This window comes from Camelina sativa, chromosome 9 (genome assembly GCF_030686135.1).
Source record: "Camelina sativa cultivar CO46 ecotype springtype chromosome 9, ASM3068613v1".
In the NCBI taxonomy this organism is placed as follows: Eukaryota; Viridiplantae; Streptophyta; class Magnoliopsida; order Brassicales; family Brassicaceae; genus Camelina; species Camelina sativa.
The window spans coordinates 31,418,363-31,434,468 of NC_141888.1; the positions used below are offsets into that span (position 1 = coordinate 31,418,363).

At 37.5% G+C, this 16,106-nt stretch overlaps 3 protein-coding genes and 1 pseudogene across 4 annotated transcripts; 3 read left to right on the forward strand and 1 right to left on the reverse strand.

Moving 5' to 3' along the window:
- The first annotated feature begins 2,056 nt into the window (after nucleotides 1–2,056).
- On the forward strand, nucleotides 2,057–3,213 carry LOC104712171 (CASP-like protein 4C1). Its single transcript, XM_010429006.3, has 3 exons — nucleotides 2,057–2,528; nucleotides 2,624–2,759; nucleotides 2,938–3,213. Exons 1-3 carry the CDS (start codon nucleotides 2,305–2,307, stop codon nucleotides 3,160–3,162), a joined length of 585 nt encoding a protein of 194 aa, XP_010427308.1. The 5' UTR covers nucleotides 2,057–2,304; the 3' UTR covers nucleotides 3,163–3,213.
- Nucleotides 3,214–3,271: 58 nt separating this feature from the next.
- Nucleotides 3,272–6,677, reverse strand: LOC104712172 (methionine--tRNA ligase, chloroplastic/mitochondrial). The gene is made up of 11 exons (XM_010429007.3): nucleotides 6,282–6,677; nucleotides 5,882–6,175; nucleotides 5,626–5,793; nucleotides 5,344–5,468; nucleotides 5,105–5,198; nucleotides 4,746–4,844; nucleotides 4,414–4,594; nucleotides 4,184–4,299; nucleotides 3,917–4,072; nucleotides 3,662–3,790; nucleotides 3,272–3,584 (listed from the first exon to the last, which is right to left on the reverse strand). Exons 1-11 carry the CDS (start codon nucleotides 6,582–6,584, stop codon nucleotides 3,399–3,401), a joined length of 1,851 nt encoding a protein of 616 aa, XP_010427309.1. The 5' UTR covers nucleotides 6,585–6,677; the 3' UTR covers nucleotides 3,272–3,398.
- A 233-nt stretch (nucleotides 6,678–6,910) lies between these two features.
- Nucleotides 6,911–10,273, forward strand: LOC104715680 (arginine--tRNA ligase, cytoplasmic-like; annotated as a pseudogene).
- Nucleotides 10,274–10,396: 123 nt separating this feature from the next.
- Nucleotides 10,397–15,492, forward strand: LOC104712173 (uncharacterized). Of its 2 annotated transcripts, none has more exons than XM_010429009.3 (9): nucleotides 10,397–10,883; nucleotides 11,226–12,860; nucleotides 12,974–13,200; nucleotides 13,279–13,611; nucleotides 13,865–14,111; nucleotides 14,222–14,350; nucleotides 14,448–14,663; nucleotides 14,752–14,875; nucleotides 14,962–15,492. In XM_010429009.3, exons 2-9 carry the CDS (start codon nucleotides 11,313–11,315, stop codon nucleotides 15,189–15,191), a joined length of 3,054 nt encoding a protein of 1,017 aa, XP_010427311.1. In that variant the 5' UTR covers nucleotides 10,397–10,883; nucleotides 11,226–11,312; the 3' UTR covers nucleotides 15,192–15,492. The 2 variants fall into 2 exon arrangements, with proteins under 2 accessions (XP_010427311.1, XP_010427312.1); XM_010429010.3 differs by having other exon boundaries at nucleotides 10,540–10,879.
- Nucleotides 15,493–16,106: the final 614 nt, after the last annotated feature.

A 16,106-nucleotide genomic window follows, 5' to 3' on the forward strand; every position in this document is an offset into this window, starting at 1 on the left:
TTTGATCTGGCTTTTCTTTTTTAACTTTATTCTGCTTTTGGGGTAATTCTGAAATTTAACTTGGGGTAGTTTTGTTTAATTGCAAAAGGTCAGAAGTAAGAATTCGAAAAGAATAATTCACTGTTGCCGTTCGGTTGATATACTTATGTTCTCTAGACGAGGCTTTAAAAAGTTGCTATTAACAACACTTAACTTGATTGTTTTGATTTAAAAACTGGTTGTTCAACCAAATTCGGAGATAATGATTTCCAATGATTTAGCCACGGTCATAGGAAACAAAACCCTTACTCGAACCACTTGATGTCTTTGAAGAGTGCAGTCTAGCTCACTGCTCACGAGCTCATACATAAGATACGAGCATCGAAATTATTATTTCAGTTAACTTATTGATATTTCGGTCACAAAGGCCAATAATGTTATCTTGGGTTTGATACGGTAAATCGTTAAGTAAACAAAAACAACAAGGAGATCCAAATATGTGAACAGAACATTTTTGGTATTAAAACTTAGTTTTGGTTTTCGTTGTTCTCGTGAAAAGGAGCGTAGTAGTAGTAGGAGGGAATGGCTCGAACGTCATTTTCACACTTTCTTTTTTAACAACAACTCCAGCATTAATTGCCCTAAACAATTTTGTTACAAAACCTTTAAAAGAGAGACAGCAGTAAGTAGCAACAAATGTTTGGTTTTTATTGCCTTTTTGTGTACCTAATCCATTTTAAAAATATTGGTTTCTTATTAATGATAAGTCAGAAATGTGCAGTGTAATAATATATGGAAACCGGGTTTCAAAATATTTCGTTTCCAAGTGCACTTTCTCTAGCTCTGTAGCTCTCACCTGTTTGGTCGAATCTCTCTGACCACTTTACGTAAAAAAAACTCATTTGCATTAATGTTTGACCATTTCACGTTTATTATATTGTTTATTAATTATCGAAAAAGTATATAAAATAAAATTGAGGGATTTGTCACTATATATATATATATAGTAATTGTTACAATCAATCCGGTTCGGTTAAAGTTAACAAACCTAGACTATGATTATTGGTAAGTCTCAAAAACTTACAATGGTGATATTGGTGATTATTTTTATGATTTAATGTTGTTAGATTCTTCTTTGTAAAATAATAATTATTTAATAGTTTATATTACATAAATATTTTTTCAAACAAGTATAAAACTTGTACAAAAAATTACAAATGTTTTCTTTAATTATTGTTTTATAGCTTTTTTAGTTCACTCAATAATCTTTTCACTGTTTAACATACACAAAAAAACTAATATATTATTTATTATATTATTTAGATTCAACTATGAAGATAAATATTATATGAGATGATTAATTCAAAACTAAAAACGCTTTTCCGAGGTAGTTGATGAAGTCGTATATTAAAAACATATAGGAGAAATGAATTTGTAATACATATTTTTTTTTTATACTCATCATTATATTTAGTTCTTGTGATCCAAAATATAATTACATAAAGATCATTATAATTTTTATTTAATTGAAAATTTTGTTTTGCCTTGTGGGTTTTTCTACGCACACGACTCTAAAACATTTTACGACAATAATGAAGAAGATTGGAAAACAGAAGAAGCCTTAAAACAAGAAATGCGAGGAAAACTGGGACTTCAAATGATGATGTAATTTTTGTAATTTTGTAATTTTGTAATTTTTTGTAATTACAAAAGTTTTTGTAAGAGATGTATAAAAAAATTACAAATTTTTTAAAAAATCTAATACATGTCTTTGTAAAAAAAAAAAAACTTCTTGTTTTCATATAATTTTAATCCATTTTTTTACCATATACCAAAAATACAAAATCAAATGCTATTTGATTAAAAATGAATTTATAATAATATTTTTTATCAATTATAGAAAGATGTTAAAGAAAAAAGAAATAGTAAAATATATTCCACAAAAGAAAATCAATTTCAATTTATTTTGTTTTCCTCACACATCACCGGTATGATCATTGATAACCAACTAAACCACGAGCCTAAACCAAAACAATCAAGAACAGCGACATTAAACCAGTCCGGTTATCAAACTATGTCTCTCTCCCTCTTTCTCTCTCTGTGTCTCTCTCTTTACCTTTCTCTTTCTTATTTTTGCATCACTTTCCCTCTCATTCTTTCTTTCTTATCTCTCTCTCTCTCCTTCATTGCCTCGTGACTGCAACCAAATCACTTTTTAAAAACCCGCCGCACTTCTCATGAGTCTTCTTCTTCTCCTTCTACTACTTTCATCATCGTCATCACCGTCGTTAACTCTATAACTCCGGGCCGATCTTCATCTCCGCCATGCGCTCGCCGCATGGTTTCCGTAACGGCGGCGAATCTCCGACATCCAGGGACCGAACTCACTTCCACTCAACCGTCACAGCTCAGAAACTCCGCCGATTCAACTCTTTAATCTTCCTCCTCCGCCTCGCTTCTTTCTCCTTCTCCCTCGCCTCAGCCGTCTTTATGCTCACCAATTCCCGCGGCTCCGGTTCTCCTCACTGGTACGATTTCGACGCTTTCAGGTTCGACTCTCTTCTTCTTCTCACTCTAATTTATAAAAGCCATGAGCGAATCTGTCTGCGAATTGAGATCAGAATCGTGTGTTTTAAATTTGCAGATTCGCGTTTGTGGCAAACGCGATCGTGGCGTTATATTCGGTGTTTGAAATGGGGACTTGCGTTTGGGAATTCTCAAGAGAAACCACCTTATGGCCTGAAGCTTTCCAGGTCTGGTTCGATTTTGGCCATGACCAGGTAAATACTAAATACACTCTTAATTCAATTTTTTTTTTTTAAAAAAAAGCTTTTTAAAGTCGTCATTAAAGTAAACATGTTTTCAATCATTGCTTCTAATTATTTTATTCTTTTAAGTTGATCTCCCTTAATTTAATCCTCAATTTAATTATTAATTGTGTAAGTTCAAATTGGGCAGGTGTTCTCGTACCTATTGCTATCGGCAGGATCAGCAGCAGCAGCATTGGCTAGAACGATGAGGGGAGGTGACACATGTACGGCTAACAAAGCCTTTTGTTTGCAGTCTGATGTAGCCATTGGTTTAGGCTTTGCTGCTTTTCTCTTCTTAGCTTTCTCTTCTTGCTTCTCTGGTTTTCGAGTCGCTTGTTTCCTTATTACTGGCTCTCGTTTTCACCTTTACTGATTGATGATAGATTCTTTAATGACAATAATAATAACATAGAGTCGTTTTGTTTTTCATGGAGTTTGATTATGTGTTTAAAGGAGATAAAAAAAAAGTATTGAATCAAAACTATGTGAAGAGCTTCTGCTTAACAAAACCATCAAGAAGATTTACAGTGTTTTTATAGAAATGAAGAGACCATAGGAAGGAATGCTGTAATCAGTTTTATCAAAGATTTATTTGTAGAATTTGTTGGATCAAGCTGCTTCTGCTACAGTCGGAGTTTGCTCTACCTTGACCTTGGCTTTTCCGGTTTTCTTACCAACCTTTGGCTTCTTCTTCTCCTCTTCTTCTTTCTCTGGATTCAGCTCTATCCTTGCATATACGGGACTCGCTTGCTCCATTACTTGTCCTCCCTTTAGCCCTCCCCATTTCGTGTCATTCTACAAAAAAAGTAAAACTGTTAAATCAATTCATGAAGCTTTTTTTTGTTCAACGGCAACTTCCATGAATTACTTACCCAGGTTATGCTATTGAATTGATCAAGTGAATAGCCAAGCTGTGAATATATCCTCAGGCTTAAGCAAGGCGCAACGGGGGATAATGCAACCGCTATAATTCTCATTACTTCTAGTATAATCACCAGATCCTGTAATTATTATTGGCAGATAACAAGTCACAAACCTGATATTATTCTCTAACCATCAAATTGGTAACAAATCCTTTGTTTTGTTATGAAGTATAGTATAATTAGGGAAAGCAGATAAAGAAAGACCTTGGCTGCAGCTTCAGCTGAGACACCACCTTGTTTGAACAGAAACCAAGGTGCTCGTTGATCCATGTAGGTATTTCCTGCATTTCCAATCTCTAACACAGCTTCACACGCCGATGATAGTGACAGACTTTCATAGTTTGTCCTAGCCTTTTCAACCTTTTTAAGAGAAGAATGGTACAATTTGAGAAGGAAGGATTGACATAATGAAGCCATTAGAGATGGAAAAATGCATAGAGAAGTCAAAGATTTCAATTTTTGGAACTTTACCAGCTTCTCCACTGTGTCTTTCAAAGGAACTCCTTCGGCTGCAATAGTCGAGTCTACCACTAATGTGGACTCACAGTTCTTCTTAAGAAGTCCAAGAGTGCGGTTAAGGAGATTTCCTGAAGAGTAATACATTATTGAACAGATTTCAGAAACTAGTTCCCTGATAAAATAACCAAAAGACTGGACAACCACTTAAGTAAGAATTAGTTTTAGTAGAGTTAAAAGAACACCTATTGTGTTGGCGAGATGTGCATTGACAATTTTTATAAAGCGGTCTTCTGAATAGTCCCCATCATTTCCAAACTCCACCTCTCTTAGGAAGAAGTACCTGACCGCATCTGGCCCAAATTTCTGAACCAACTCAAACGGTTCTAGAGTATTCCCCAACGATTTTCCCATTTTCATTCCATCCTATTATTTGATAACCATGGGGATATCAGAAAATTTAATAATCTAGTATTACTCTTACATGTAAGCATGAGTGAAGGAAGTTGGCAAGAACTAGAGAACTCCAACACTGAACAGGGAATATGCAGCATCAAGGTTTTTTTTGGTTCTATACCTTTGTTAGAAACCCATGGCCAAACACCATCTTGGGAAGGCTCAGACCAGCAGACATAAGCATGGCGGGCCAGTAGACGGCATGAAATCGAAGAATATCCTGCACAAAAAATGGCATTATCAAATAGACAAATATAAAGTCATGCATTAGACAACACATGTGTAAAGAAGGTTGTACTTCTGGCCGTCATCCAGAATAGATATAAGCAAGAAACAAACAGTTCTCTCCAGAACAATCATTTAACTATACCGTTTCATTACAGTTTCCTGACCATGGGATTATCATTCTTTCCAGCAAATCCCAGTTAAAAACACATATTGAAGGTGAACCAGATTAATATCACAAGAGTCTAAGCTAACCTTTCCGATCAAATGCAATGAAGCAGGCCAGCCTAATGAAAGAGCAGTTTCTAGATTTTGTTGCTCATTGTCCTCTGTTAGAGCTGATATGTAACTGTAATAAAAGAGGAAAGCATTGACATTAAAAACACAGTTTGATACAAAAGCTATAAGTTATAACACATCAGTGTATAGAGACATAACGAAGAATCAAGCAGTAACCATATATAGTTCTCGAGGACAAAAGAACGAATATATACCCGAGTAGAGCGTCAAACCAAACATATATAGTTTGTTTATCGTCGTCAGGAACAGGAATCCCCCAATCTACTAATGCTCGAGAAATAGAAAAATCCCTTAAGCCACTCTTTATCCAACTTTGAACCTATAAAAGAGCCTATTAGAAAAAGGATTAAGATAGAATGAGCTATACTAAAAGACAAAAAATTCTCTATTTTCTTCTGAATAATCTGTATCACCAAAGGTCCACAAACACTACCTGAATACTACAAGGAAGAGAACTTGAAGATTCTGTATCTCACCTCATTTAGACGATACGAAGGCTGCACAAAGCGAGGATTCTGGGACAAAATATCTTCAAGAGGTTTCTGATATTTCGATAAAGCAAAGAAGTAGTTATCTTCTTTCCTAGCAACACATGGAGCTTGATGGACAGGGCAACAATTGTTTTCAAGCAGCTCTTTCTCATCCTAGAGAATTCAAAAACCAAAACAAACCTATAAAACTTGTTCCCCACACAGACAAGAAAGTATATTCCTAATTTCAAAAAATCAAAACCTTATATTCCTCGCAGTTAACACAGTAAAGTCCTTCATAATCAGCTCTGTATATATCACCATTTGCGAAAACTCGAGCATAGAACTCTTTAACGATTGCTTCATGCTTAGGATCAGTAGTTCTGATGAACTTGTCATAAGCTATATCAAGATCTTTCCAAAGAGATCTATAAGATTGAGAAATAAGATCACAATGCTCAGCAGGGTTACGTCCATTAGCAGCTGCTGATGTAGCTATCTTCTCACCATGTTCATCTGTTCCTGTGATAAAGATAACCTTCTTGCCAAGCAGCCTCTACACAATCAACAACAACAACCACAAAATCAATCCTTTGATTTCTTTATTAAAAAGATAAAAATTGAAACTTTGAAAAGTCAGAGAGAGTGATTGAGAAACACACCTGGAAACGAGCAATTGAATCGGCGGCGATAGTGGTGTAAGCACTACCCATGTGAGGAGGGGCATTAACGTAATAAAGAGGAGTTGTGAGGACAAATGTCTCAGCTCCATCGACGCCATTTTCCGGCACTGTTCCGAGGCTGGAGGAAGTGCAATAGAGAGCTCTCTTACCGGATAAAGATTGAAGCTTTTGGGAAAATCTGAAGGTGTTTCTTGAATAGAATGGTTTGGTATTAAGAGGAGTGTTGAAAGGGTTTAACAAAGAGAGGGCGTTATGTAGCGAAGTGTTCAACCTCGCCGCCATTGATATTGATAAGAAACCTTCACCGGAGAGGAAGAAGCAGAGACTGACAAAAATTTGGAGCGCAGTTTAGGTCATTGGTTCGGTTTTATCGGTAAGCGATGACGAGAAATTATACCAAATTCCGGTTAAGAATAAATTTCAGATTAATTTGGTTATTACCAAATAAACCGATGGAAAAGAGACATAACCGGGTTAGGCTTATAAATACTCTCTATCTCCGAAGTTTTTGGTAATCGCTCGTCTTTCATCACAGGTGAGAAAGGTTTATTGATCAGTTTGAACCCTAATCTCTTTCTCGTTTCTTGTATCGCAACCAAGAAGACAACATGGAAGAAAAGGCAGGTGTAACTCCGGGGGAGTTCGGAGGAAACCTAAAACGGGAACTCAAGAAGCTCTTTCCTCCTGCTGCTGCGCAACTCTCGATTGTTGCGTCCAAAGGTCAACATCGTATATTAGGAGATTATCAATGGTTAGTATTGCTGCATCTTTTTCTCGTTTAAGCTTTTATGGAATATTTTCAGTTTCTTTACTCAATTCTTGTTTGCTGTTTTTGCAGTAACGATGTAATGCACATGCTGTCGCCAAAACCTTTCCGGTCCGATTTAGCTCAAGCGTTAGGTCTTTTCTATGCTCTATTATGGTCGAGTAGTAGTAGATTCTTGTTAACTCTTTTTGTTTTTTGTTTTTCTCACCAAGTAGCACTTTGTTTCAAATTTCCCTGCCTCTGAGATGGTGAAATCATGTTCTGTTACTGGATCTGGATTTATCAATTTTGTTATATCAGATGATTTTATCGCCAAGGTACTCACTCACTCTTGTGTAGCTTGCTCACTTGTTCTACATATGCTCATTCTTTTTCATAATTTTTTTGTCTATATCTCTGCAGAGCATTGAGAATATGCTGATCAATGGAATTGACACATGGGCGCCTACTCTTCCGGTTAAGAGAGCAGTTGTTGATTTTTACTCTCCCAACGTTGCAGAAGACATGCATGTTGGTCATCTAAGATCACCTATCATCGGTGAAACCATTGCTCGATTGCTCGATTGCTCGAGTACTCAAAGGTTCAAGTTCTACGCAGAAACCATGTTGGTGACTGGGGAACAAATGTAAGCTACTTTTCTTCTCTCCAACTTATTTCTTCATTATCTTTTTTTTTTTTTGTTTTTTATCAAACAAATGATTTTCCAACTTTGCTTCCTCCCCTACAGGCTGGTATGCTAATCGAGTACCTCTTTGAGGTATTTCCTGGTGCAGTTAGTGAGTCTATGACAACAATTGGTCATATTCAGGTCAGCTGTCTTACTTCATATGGACGGACTCTCAAGCTTTACACTTCTTTTTTTTTTTGTATTAAATATTGCTCTTTATGTGAAAGTCCAAAAGCAATTCAGTTTCTAACTTTAGATGTCATCTGATAGTTTTCTTACTTCCACTCAAAAATAAAATTTGACGAGGATCCTCACTTTAGAAAAAAGGCACGACGTTCTGTGGTCCGTCTTCAGGTATAACCCGAATCACTTTTGCGTTTTTATGTTTGGCAGTGTCTCAGTTTGCAGCTTCAGAATCTTACTTACTCTCATGTCTCTTTTTTATGTCTTTTTTTTTTGTTGTTGTGGCGTTTCTTCTGTGCAGGGTGGAGATCCTGTTTACGTCAAAGCTTGGGCTAAGATTTGTGAAATCAGTCGAACCGAGTCTACCAAGATTATTCAGCAACTCCAAGTTGAGGTTGAAGAAAAGGTTAAAGAAATAGCTGGACCTTTACTACTATATTTTCTTAAGTAGAATGGAAAGAGAGATACATAAATGGGTTTACTAATGGAAAATACTTTGATTCATGACAGGGAGAAAGCTTTTACAAACCTTACATCTCTAACATGATTGAGGAATTGACCAGCAAGGGGTTGGTTAAAGATATTGATGGTGCTCGTGTTATACCCATCGAAGGCTTGAAGAAACCACTCATGCTTGTCAAGAGAGATGGTGGTTTTACCTATAGCACAACAGATATGGCTGCTCTTTGGTGAGTTAACTTACTAGTCTATATTATATATCTACCTCATATATTTTGACTTTTTGTGTCGGTAATTGTAATCTGAACTTGCATATTATGTAAAAATCTTCTTGGCTCAGGTATCGACTTAATGAAGAGAAAGCTGAGTGGATCATTTATGTGACAGATGCTGGCCAGCATAACCACTTTGATAAGTTATTCAAAGTAGGTTTGATGAATATATTAGTTTTATTTAAGATTTGACGACGTGGAGATGTTATGTCGGTCGTGACTGTGGTTTTCCTATTACTCTCTGAATCAGGCTGCCAGAAAAGCAGGATGGCTTCCAACCAATGATACAACTTACCCTAGAGTTAGCCATGTTGGTTTTGGTGTAGTCCTTGCAAGAAATGGCAGGCGGTTTAATAGTTGGTCTGCTTATAAATTTAGCCTAGCTGATTTGCTAGATATGGCTAAGTATTACAGTAAAAGGGCCCTTATAGAGCGTGGTATATTACTTTGTGTCTGGATTTTGTTGAAATCTATTCGCTTGTTCTGTTATTACGTGGTCTAACTCATCCCTCACATGTTCTTCTCTGGTTAGGCGAGGACAAAGAATGGATACTCGAGTAGCTGGACGAAACAGCAGAGGCAGTTGGATACAGTACGATGAAGTAAGTATCATCTCTATTCTTACTGCTGGTGATACTGAATATAAATCTAACTTGTGGTGTTGTTTATTCTTTTAAAGGTTTGCTGACCTGAAGAACAACAGATTGACAAGTTATACTTTCAGCTATGATCAAATGCTTTGTGACAAGGTAATGGAATTTGAAAGCTAGTTCTACATATTTGCTGTACGAAGTCATCTGCACATGCTTATTGAATATTTGATCATATGTCATGAGCAGGGAAAAACAGCCGTTTACCTTCTTTACGCCGATGCTCGGATCTGCTCAATCATCGAAAAGTCTGGCAAAGACATAGATGAGTTGAAAAAGGTATTCTAGCTAAATATTGTTCCTCTTTTGGTCTTATGTTCGTCCTCTTGGCTGCACCTGAACTTTCCATTGTCATTTGTAAAGCTCTGTGTATGATATGTGGTTTACCTACCAAGTTGCGCTGTAGTTCATACGTTTGAGCACCTATTTTATTGCAGGCAGGAAAGCTAGCATTGGATCATGCAGACGAACGGGCACTGGGACTTCACCTGCTTCGGTTTTCAGAGGGTAAAACACATGCTGATTACACATAGTGTTACTTTCATATTCGACTTGTATTTAAATTTCTTAGTAACAATTGCAATCCAGACGGTTGAGGAAGCGTGCACCAAACTGTTACCGAACGTGCTGTGCGACTACCTATACGGGTTATCCGAACAGTACTCCAGATTCTACAACAATTGTCAGGTGAGTTCCTGCGTTTCTATTTAGGCCTAATCAAAACCCTCTCACCATTATACTGTATTACTCATCTTTCTCTTGAACTTTTTTTTAAAAGGTCATTGGTTCAGCAGAGGAGACAAGCCGTCTCTTACTCTGTGAAGCAACGGGGATAGTCATGCGGAAATGCTTCCACCTACTTGGCATCATCCCTGTTTATAAGCTTTTGATAAAACGAATCAAAATGGCAAAAAGCGTTTCTGTCCGTTTCGAGAAAATGTCACAAATGTATGTACCGAAATTTATGCACTGATATATTGACACGTATACATATATAATTTATCCAATGATATATGAACACGCTAACAATACATGTTCCAACCGCTTAAGAAGAACGCCACTTTGACCACCCGAGAAAACTGGACTTGGACAAAAAGACAGAATTTTTTTTGGAACGGCGTTTCACACATGTTGGGGCAAAAATATGTTTATTAGTTTAATTTTGTTACTTTCAAATTATTTGTTTAGAAAAATATAGAGGAAAGAGTAAAAGATGATGATGATTCACATTGTTGACTTGTTAAATTCCATATAAGGATTATAAAAATTCACTAAATCATTACAACATTCTATTTCTTCATTCTAGAGACTAGAGAGTTTTTCAAACTATGGTATTAGTTTGACAAATCATCCATAGAAAAATCTTCATACAGTATTATCATTAAGTATATATTTAATTTCCTTAAACACATAGACCTAAATATATTTTCATATTTACATAAATAGCATAACAATCAATGGCGTTATCATTGTTGTATATATAAAAAAAAGGGCCAAACTTTAAAAAGTAACCCTTTTCTTCTCTTCTCCTTCTTCTTCCTCCGTTCGTCCTCTTCTTCGCCTCCTCCGGTCCACGTAGGTAGGTATGTAACTCAGCTTTTCCCATTTCAGTTTCTTCTCAATCGGATACACACCGAAGCTTTCATTAGTTCAACATTTTCTCTTCTTTCCAAGAACAGATCTATCTTTTTCCCTTCTCGAATCCGATTCTCCTCGTCAGATTCGTTGATTTCGTACTGTTTCTTTTGATCTAGATTGTGTTTTATACTTTTTGTTATTTAGGTTATGGAGTTGAATCGTAGGTCGTATTGATCTGTAGTTTTGTTCTTTTATAGAGTATATGATTCTAGATATTATTGGAAAAATAAAGATCTTCATTTCACTAGGCGGCCATTAACGTGTTTGTGTTTTTGTTTTTTTTTCAGTGGAGAACGAAGATTTGTTGAATGCGTTGTTATTGTCATTGTTAAGTATTTGAAGTTCAAGTGATTGTTTTTTTGAATCTGGTGAAAATGGTGTGGTTTCGAGCTGGTTCGAGTGTTACAAAGCTAGCTGTTAGGAGGATTTTGAATCAGGGTGGTTCATATGCGACGAGGACACGTTCTCTTCCTTCTCAAACTCGTTCCTTTCACTCGACTATTTACAGACCTAAGGCTCAGAGTGCTCCTGTTCCTAGAGCTGTACCTCTCTCTAAGCTAACTGATAGTTTCTTAGATGGGACGAGCAGTGTTTACCTTGAGGAGTTACAAAGGGCTTGGGAAGCTGATCCCAACAGTGTAGATGAGTCTTGGGATAATTTCTTTAGGAACTTTGTCGGTCAGGCTGCTACTTCTCCTGGTATCTCTGGGCAGACTATTCAGGAGAGTATGAGGCTTTTGTTACTTGTGAGGGCTTACCAGGTGAATGGTCACATGAAAGCTAAGTTGGATCCATTAGGTTTGGAACAGCGAGAGATCCCTGAGGATCTTGACTTGGCTCTCTATGGATTCACTGAGGCTGATCTTGACAGAGAGTTCTTCTTGGGTGTGTGGCAGATGTCCGGATTCATGTCTGAGAACCGGCCTGTGCAGACCCTTCGTTCCATATTGACAAGGCTCGAACAGGCCTACTGTGGGAACATTGGGTTCGAGTATATGCACATTGCTGATCGTGATAAATGTAACTGGTTGAGGGAAAAGATTGAGACACCAACTCCTTGGCAGTACAACAGGGAGCGACGTGAGGTGATTCTAGATCGGCTTGCATGGAGTACTCAGTTTGAGAATTTCTTAGCTACCAAGTGGACTACAGCTAAAAGGTTTGGACTTGAGGGTGGAGAATCATTGATTCCTGGTATGAAGGAGATGTTTGACAGGGCAGCAGACCTCGGAGTTGAGAGTATTGTTATTGGAATGTCTCACAGAGGAAGATTGAATGTTCTTGGTAATGTTGTTCGGAAGCCACTCCGTCAGATATTTAGTGAGTTCAGTGGTGGTATTAGGCCTGTAGATGAAGTTGGCTACACTGGAACTGGTGATGTCAAATATCACTTGGGAACCTCTTATGATCGACCTACAAGAGGTGGGAAGAAAATCCATCTCTCTTTGGTTGCTAATCCAAGTCACTTGGAAGCTGCAGATTCTGTTGTTGTTGGCAAAACCAGAGCAAAACAGTACTACTCCAATGATTTAGACAGGACCAAAAATTTGGGTATTTTGATTCATGGAGATGGTAGTTTTGCTGGACAAGGAGTTGTTTACGAAACTCTTCATCTTAGTGCTCTTCCAAACTACACCACCGGAGGAACCATACATATTGTGGTGAACAACCAAGTGGCCTTCACGACAGATCCAAGGGCTGGGAGATCTTCCCAGTATTGTACTGATGTTGCTAAGGCTTTGAGTGCTCCCATCTTCCATGTTAATGGGGATGATGTTGAGGCTGTTGTACATGCCTGCGAGCTTGCTGCTGAGTGGCGTCAGACTTTTCATTCTGATGTTGTCGTTGATTTGGTTTGCTACCGTAGGTTCGGACATAATGAGATAGATGAACCATCCTTCACTCAGCCAAAAATGTACAAGGTGTGTTGACGTTATTTTCGTTATATGTTACCCAAAAAGAATCTGCTGTGGATTTATGAGTTATTGCAGTTTTCTAATGCTTTGTATTCCCTTATTGCTTTTCAATTTGACAGGTTATCAAAAATCATCCTTCAACCCTTCAGATCTACCACAAAAAGCTCTTGGAGTGCGGTGAAGTATCACAACAGGATATTGACCGGATTCAGGAAAAGGTTAACACCATCCTAAATGAAGAATTTGTCGCTAGTAAAGACTATCTCCCTAAGAAACGAGATTGGCTTTCAACCAATTGGGCTGGATTTAAGTCTCCTGAGCAGATCTCACGTGTTAGAAACACTGGGTGAGTTGGGTTCGTCTTTCTTTTCTCTCTTTTTTGTGTGTTTCCTATTGTCCGCTAAACTTTACTCTTTTTTTGCAGTGTCAAACCAGAGATACTTAAGACTGTTGGCAAGGCAATTTCATCGCTTCCAGAAAACTTCAAGCCACACAGGGCAGTGAAGAAAGTTTATGAACAACGTGCCCAAATGATTGAAACAGGAGAAGGAGTTGACTGGGCTCTTGCAGAAGCTCTTGCTTTTGCTACCTTAGTTGTGGAAGGCAATCATGTTCGTTTGAGCGGTCAGGATGTTGAACGAGGAACATTCAGTCATCGTCATTCTGTCCTTCATGACCAGGAAACTGGAGAAGAGTATTGTCCTCTAGATCATCTCATCATGAATCAGGATCCTGAGATGTTTACTGTTAGCAACAGGTACTTTTACCTCCATCCTTCACCTCTAGGAATTATTGTGCTCCAGCTTGTTTTGACAGCTCAAAGTAAACTGACATAAGTTTTTTGTTCTTTCTGTGTGTAATGGCGATTGACCATCTATGCACAACTATTTTTTTTTCTCATTTCTGCAAAATGCGATCTTACATTTTGAGAGAAAACCCTTGTGTTTGTTCCTTGCATACCAGAATTCTCATTGTAAAGTTCACTAAGACGCTTTACTTGTTGTGTACAGTTCTCTTTCAGAATTTGGTGTCCTTGGGTTCGAATTGGGTTACTCCATGGAAAGCCCAAACTCGTTGGTACTATGGGAAGCTCAGTTTGGAGACTTTGCCAATGGAGCTCAGGTTATATTTGATCAGTTCATCAGCAGTGGAGAAGCCAAATGGCTGCGTCAAACTGGGCTTGTTGTGCTACTTCCCCATGGTTACGATGGTCAGGGCCCTGAACATTCAAGTGCGAGGTTGGAACGTTACCTTCAGGTAAACGCTGTCCAAGATTTTATTATATCTTATGTGTGACGATGTTGAATTAGTGAAAATGTATAATCACGTTTGATCCTCTTTCTGACTCTAATTATCTTCTGTTACAGATGAGTGATGATAATCCCTATGTCATACCAGACATGGAACCAACAATGCGAAAGCAAATTCAAGAATGTAATTGGCAGATTGTCAATGCCACAACTCCTGCCAACTACTTCCATGTTCTTCGGCGACAGGTAAGACCTATTTCAAGTTATCTTTTTTACCTGTCACCAAGCGATGGTTCTTGTATTGTTTACAGCTTACAATTTCTCAATGTCACTCATGTTGCAGATTCACAGAGACTTCCGTAAGCCTCTGATTGTAATGGCACCAAAGAACTTGCTCCGTCACAAGGACTGCAAATCAAATCTCTCAGAGTTTGATGATGTCCAAGGCCACCCAGGTTTTGACAAGCAAGGAACTAGATTTAAGCGATTAATCAAGGATCAGAGTGATCACTCTGATCTTGAAGAAGGCATCAGAAGATTGGTACTTTGCTCCGGAAAGGTATTATAAGCTCCGTTCATTTTATAATATGAATCTTGCCAGTCCCAGATTTGTGTAAGGAGAAATTCTTACTTTTGCTTCTTTGTAGGTCTATTATGAGCTTGATGATGAACGGAAGAAGGTTGGCGCAACCGATGTTGCTATCTGTAGAGTCGAACAGCTTTGTCCTTTCCCATATGATCTCATTCAGCGTGAGCTCAAGAGATATCCAAGTACGTTACCTAAACTATCTTTGTATTGGTTCGGTTTGGCTTTTATGTCTACCTCTAAAACTAGTTTTTGTATTGGTCTGAAACAGACGCAGAGATCGTTTGGTGCCAAGAAGAGGCGATGAACATGGGAGCATTCAGCTACATATCTCCACGGCTATGGACAGCAATGAGAAGCTTAAACAGAGGAAATATGGAAGACATTAAGTATGTTGGTCGTGGTCCTTCTGCTGCTACTGCCACTGGTTTCTACACTTTCCATGTCAAAGAGCAAGCCGGACTCGTCCAGAAAGCCATCGGAAAGGAACCCATCAACTAAAGAACTCTTCCTTTTTTAAATGGATTCTCAGACTGAAAAGAAAAAGGTAGAAAACTTTGAAAATAAGAACTTTGGGTGATGCAAAAGTGCTAAACAACACTGAGAAAATTCTCTATTTCTTTGTTATTTTTTCCTGGTCCCATTGATTTTGAGCCTGTCTTGTATTGCAGGTCAAAACATAAAAAATCTCATTTTGATAGTTTTGTTTTTGCTCTTCCTTTTTCTTCTGAGATGCATATTTTGCGTTGTCATTGTCGTTTTCCCTTACATCTTGTTCTCTAAAAAGTGAATTATTGGTTTCGATTGGAGTATTGTATCAATTAGCCAAACCAATTTGTAGAAACGGTCAAGATTTGGTTGATGTACCAATCTCCTCATTATATCCGAAGAAACAGAAGTATGTAATTAGTTCATACTTCATAGTAGGATTTCAAACGACTAGACGAAGGTAGATTTGTTCATAACATCTTCAACCTCCTCCACTCCACCATAACTACATCCACCCACTTAACAAAATGAAGTTGTTATTGTAATAAAGACAACCAAGTTACAACAACTAAACTCTAATATTCTTTTTGTAAATGTGGCCATTTACTTGAGATACTTCATAGATCTACAATACATGTACATTCCAATATTATAGGATGATGATATATGTGACATGTAATATTAATATCATACACTTTCTTAACACCAATAACATATATATTATCATATCCCAAATGTAAAATAATAAATCGAGGACACCTTTTGATAATGTATCACTTTAGAAAAAAGCAAAATTGTGGAGCCACTCTAATTGCTGCTGCGAAAATATGCTTTTAATGGATGCACTCATACCTGTCATGTGTGAGACATTTGGTACCATCATTACCAGCTTCACCATCAAATCTATATCCCTCTTTTTTTTTTCAT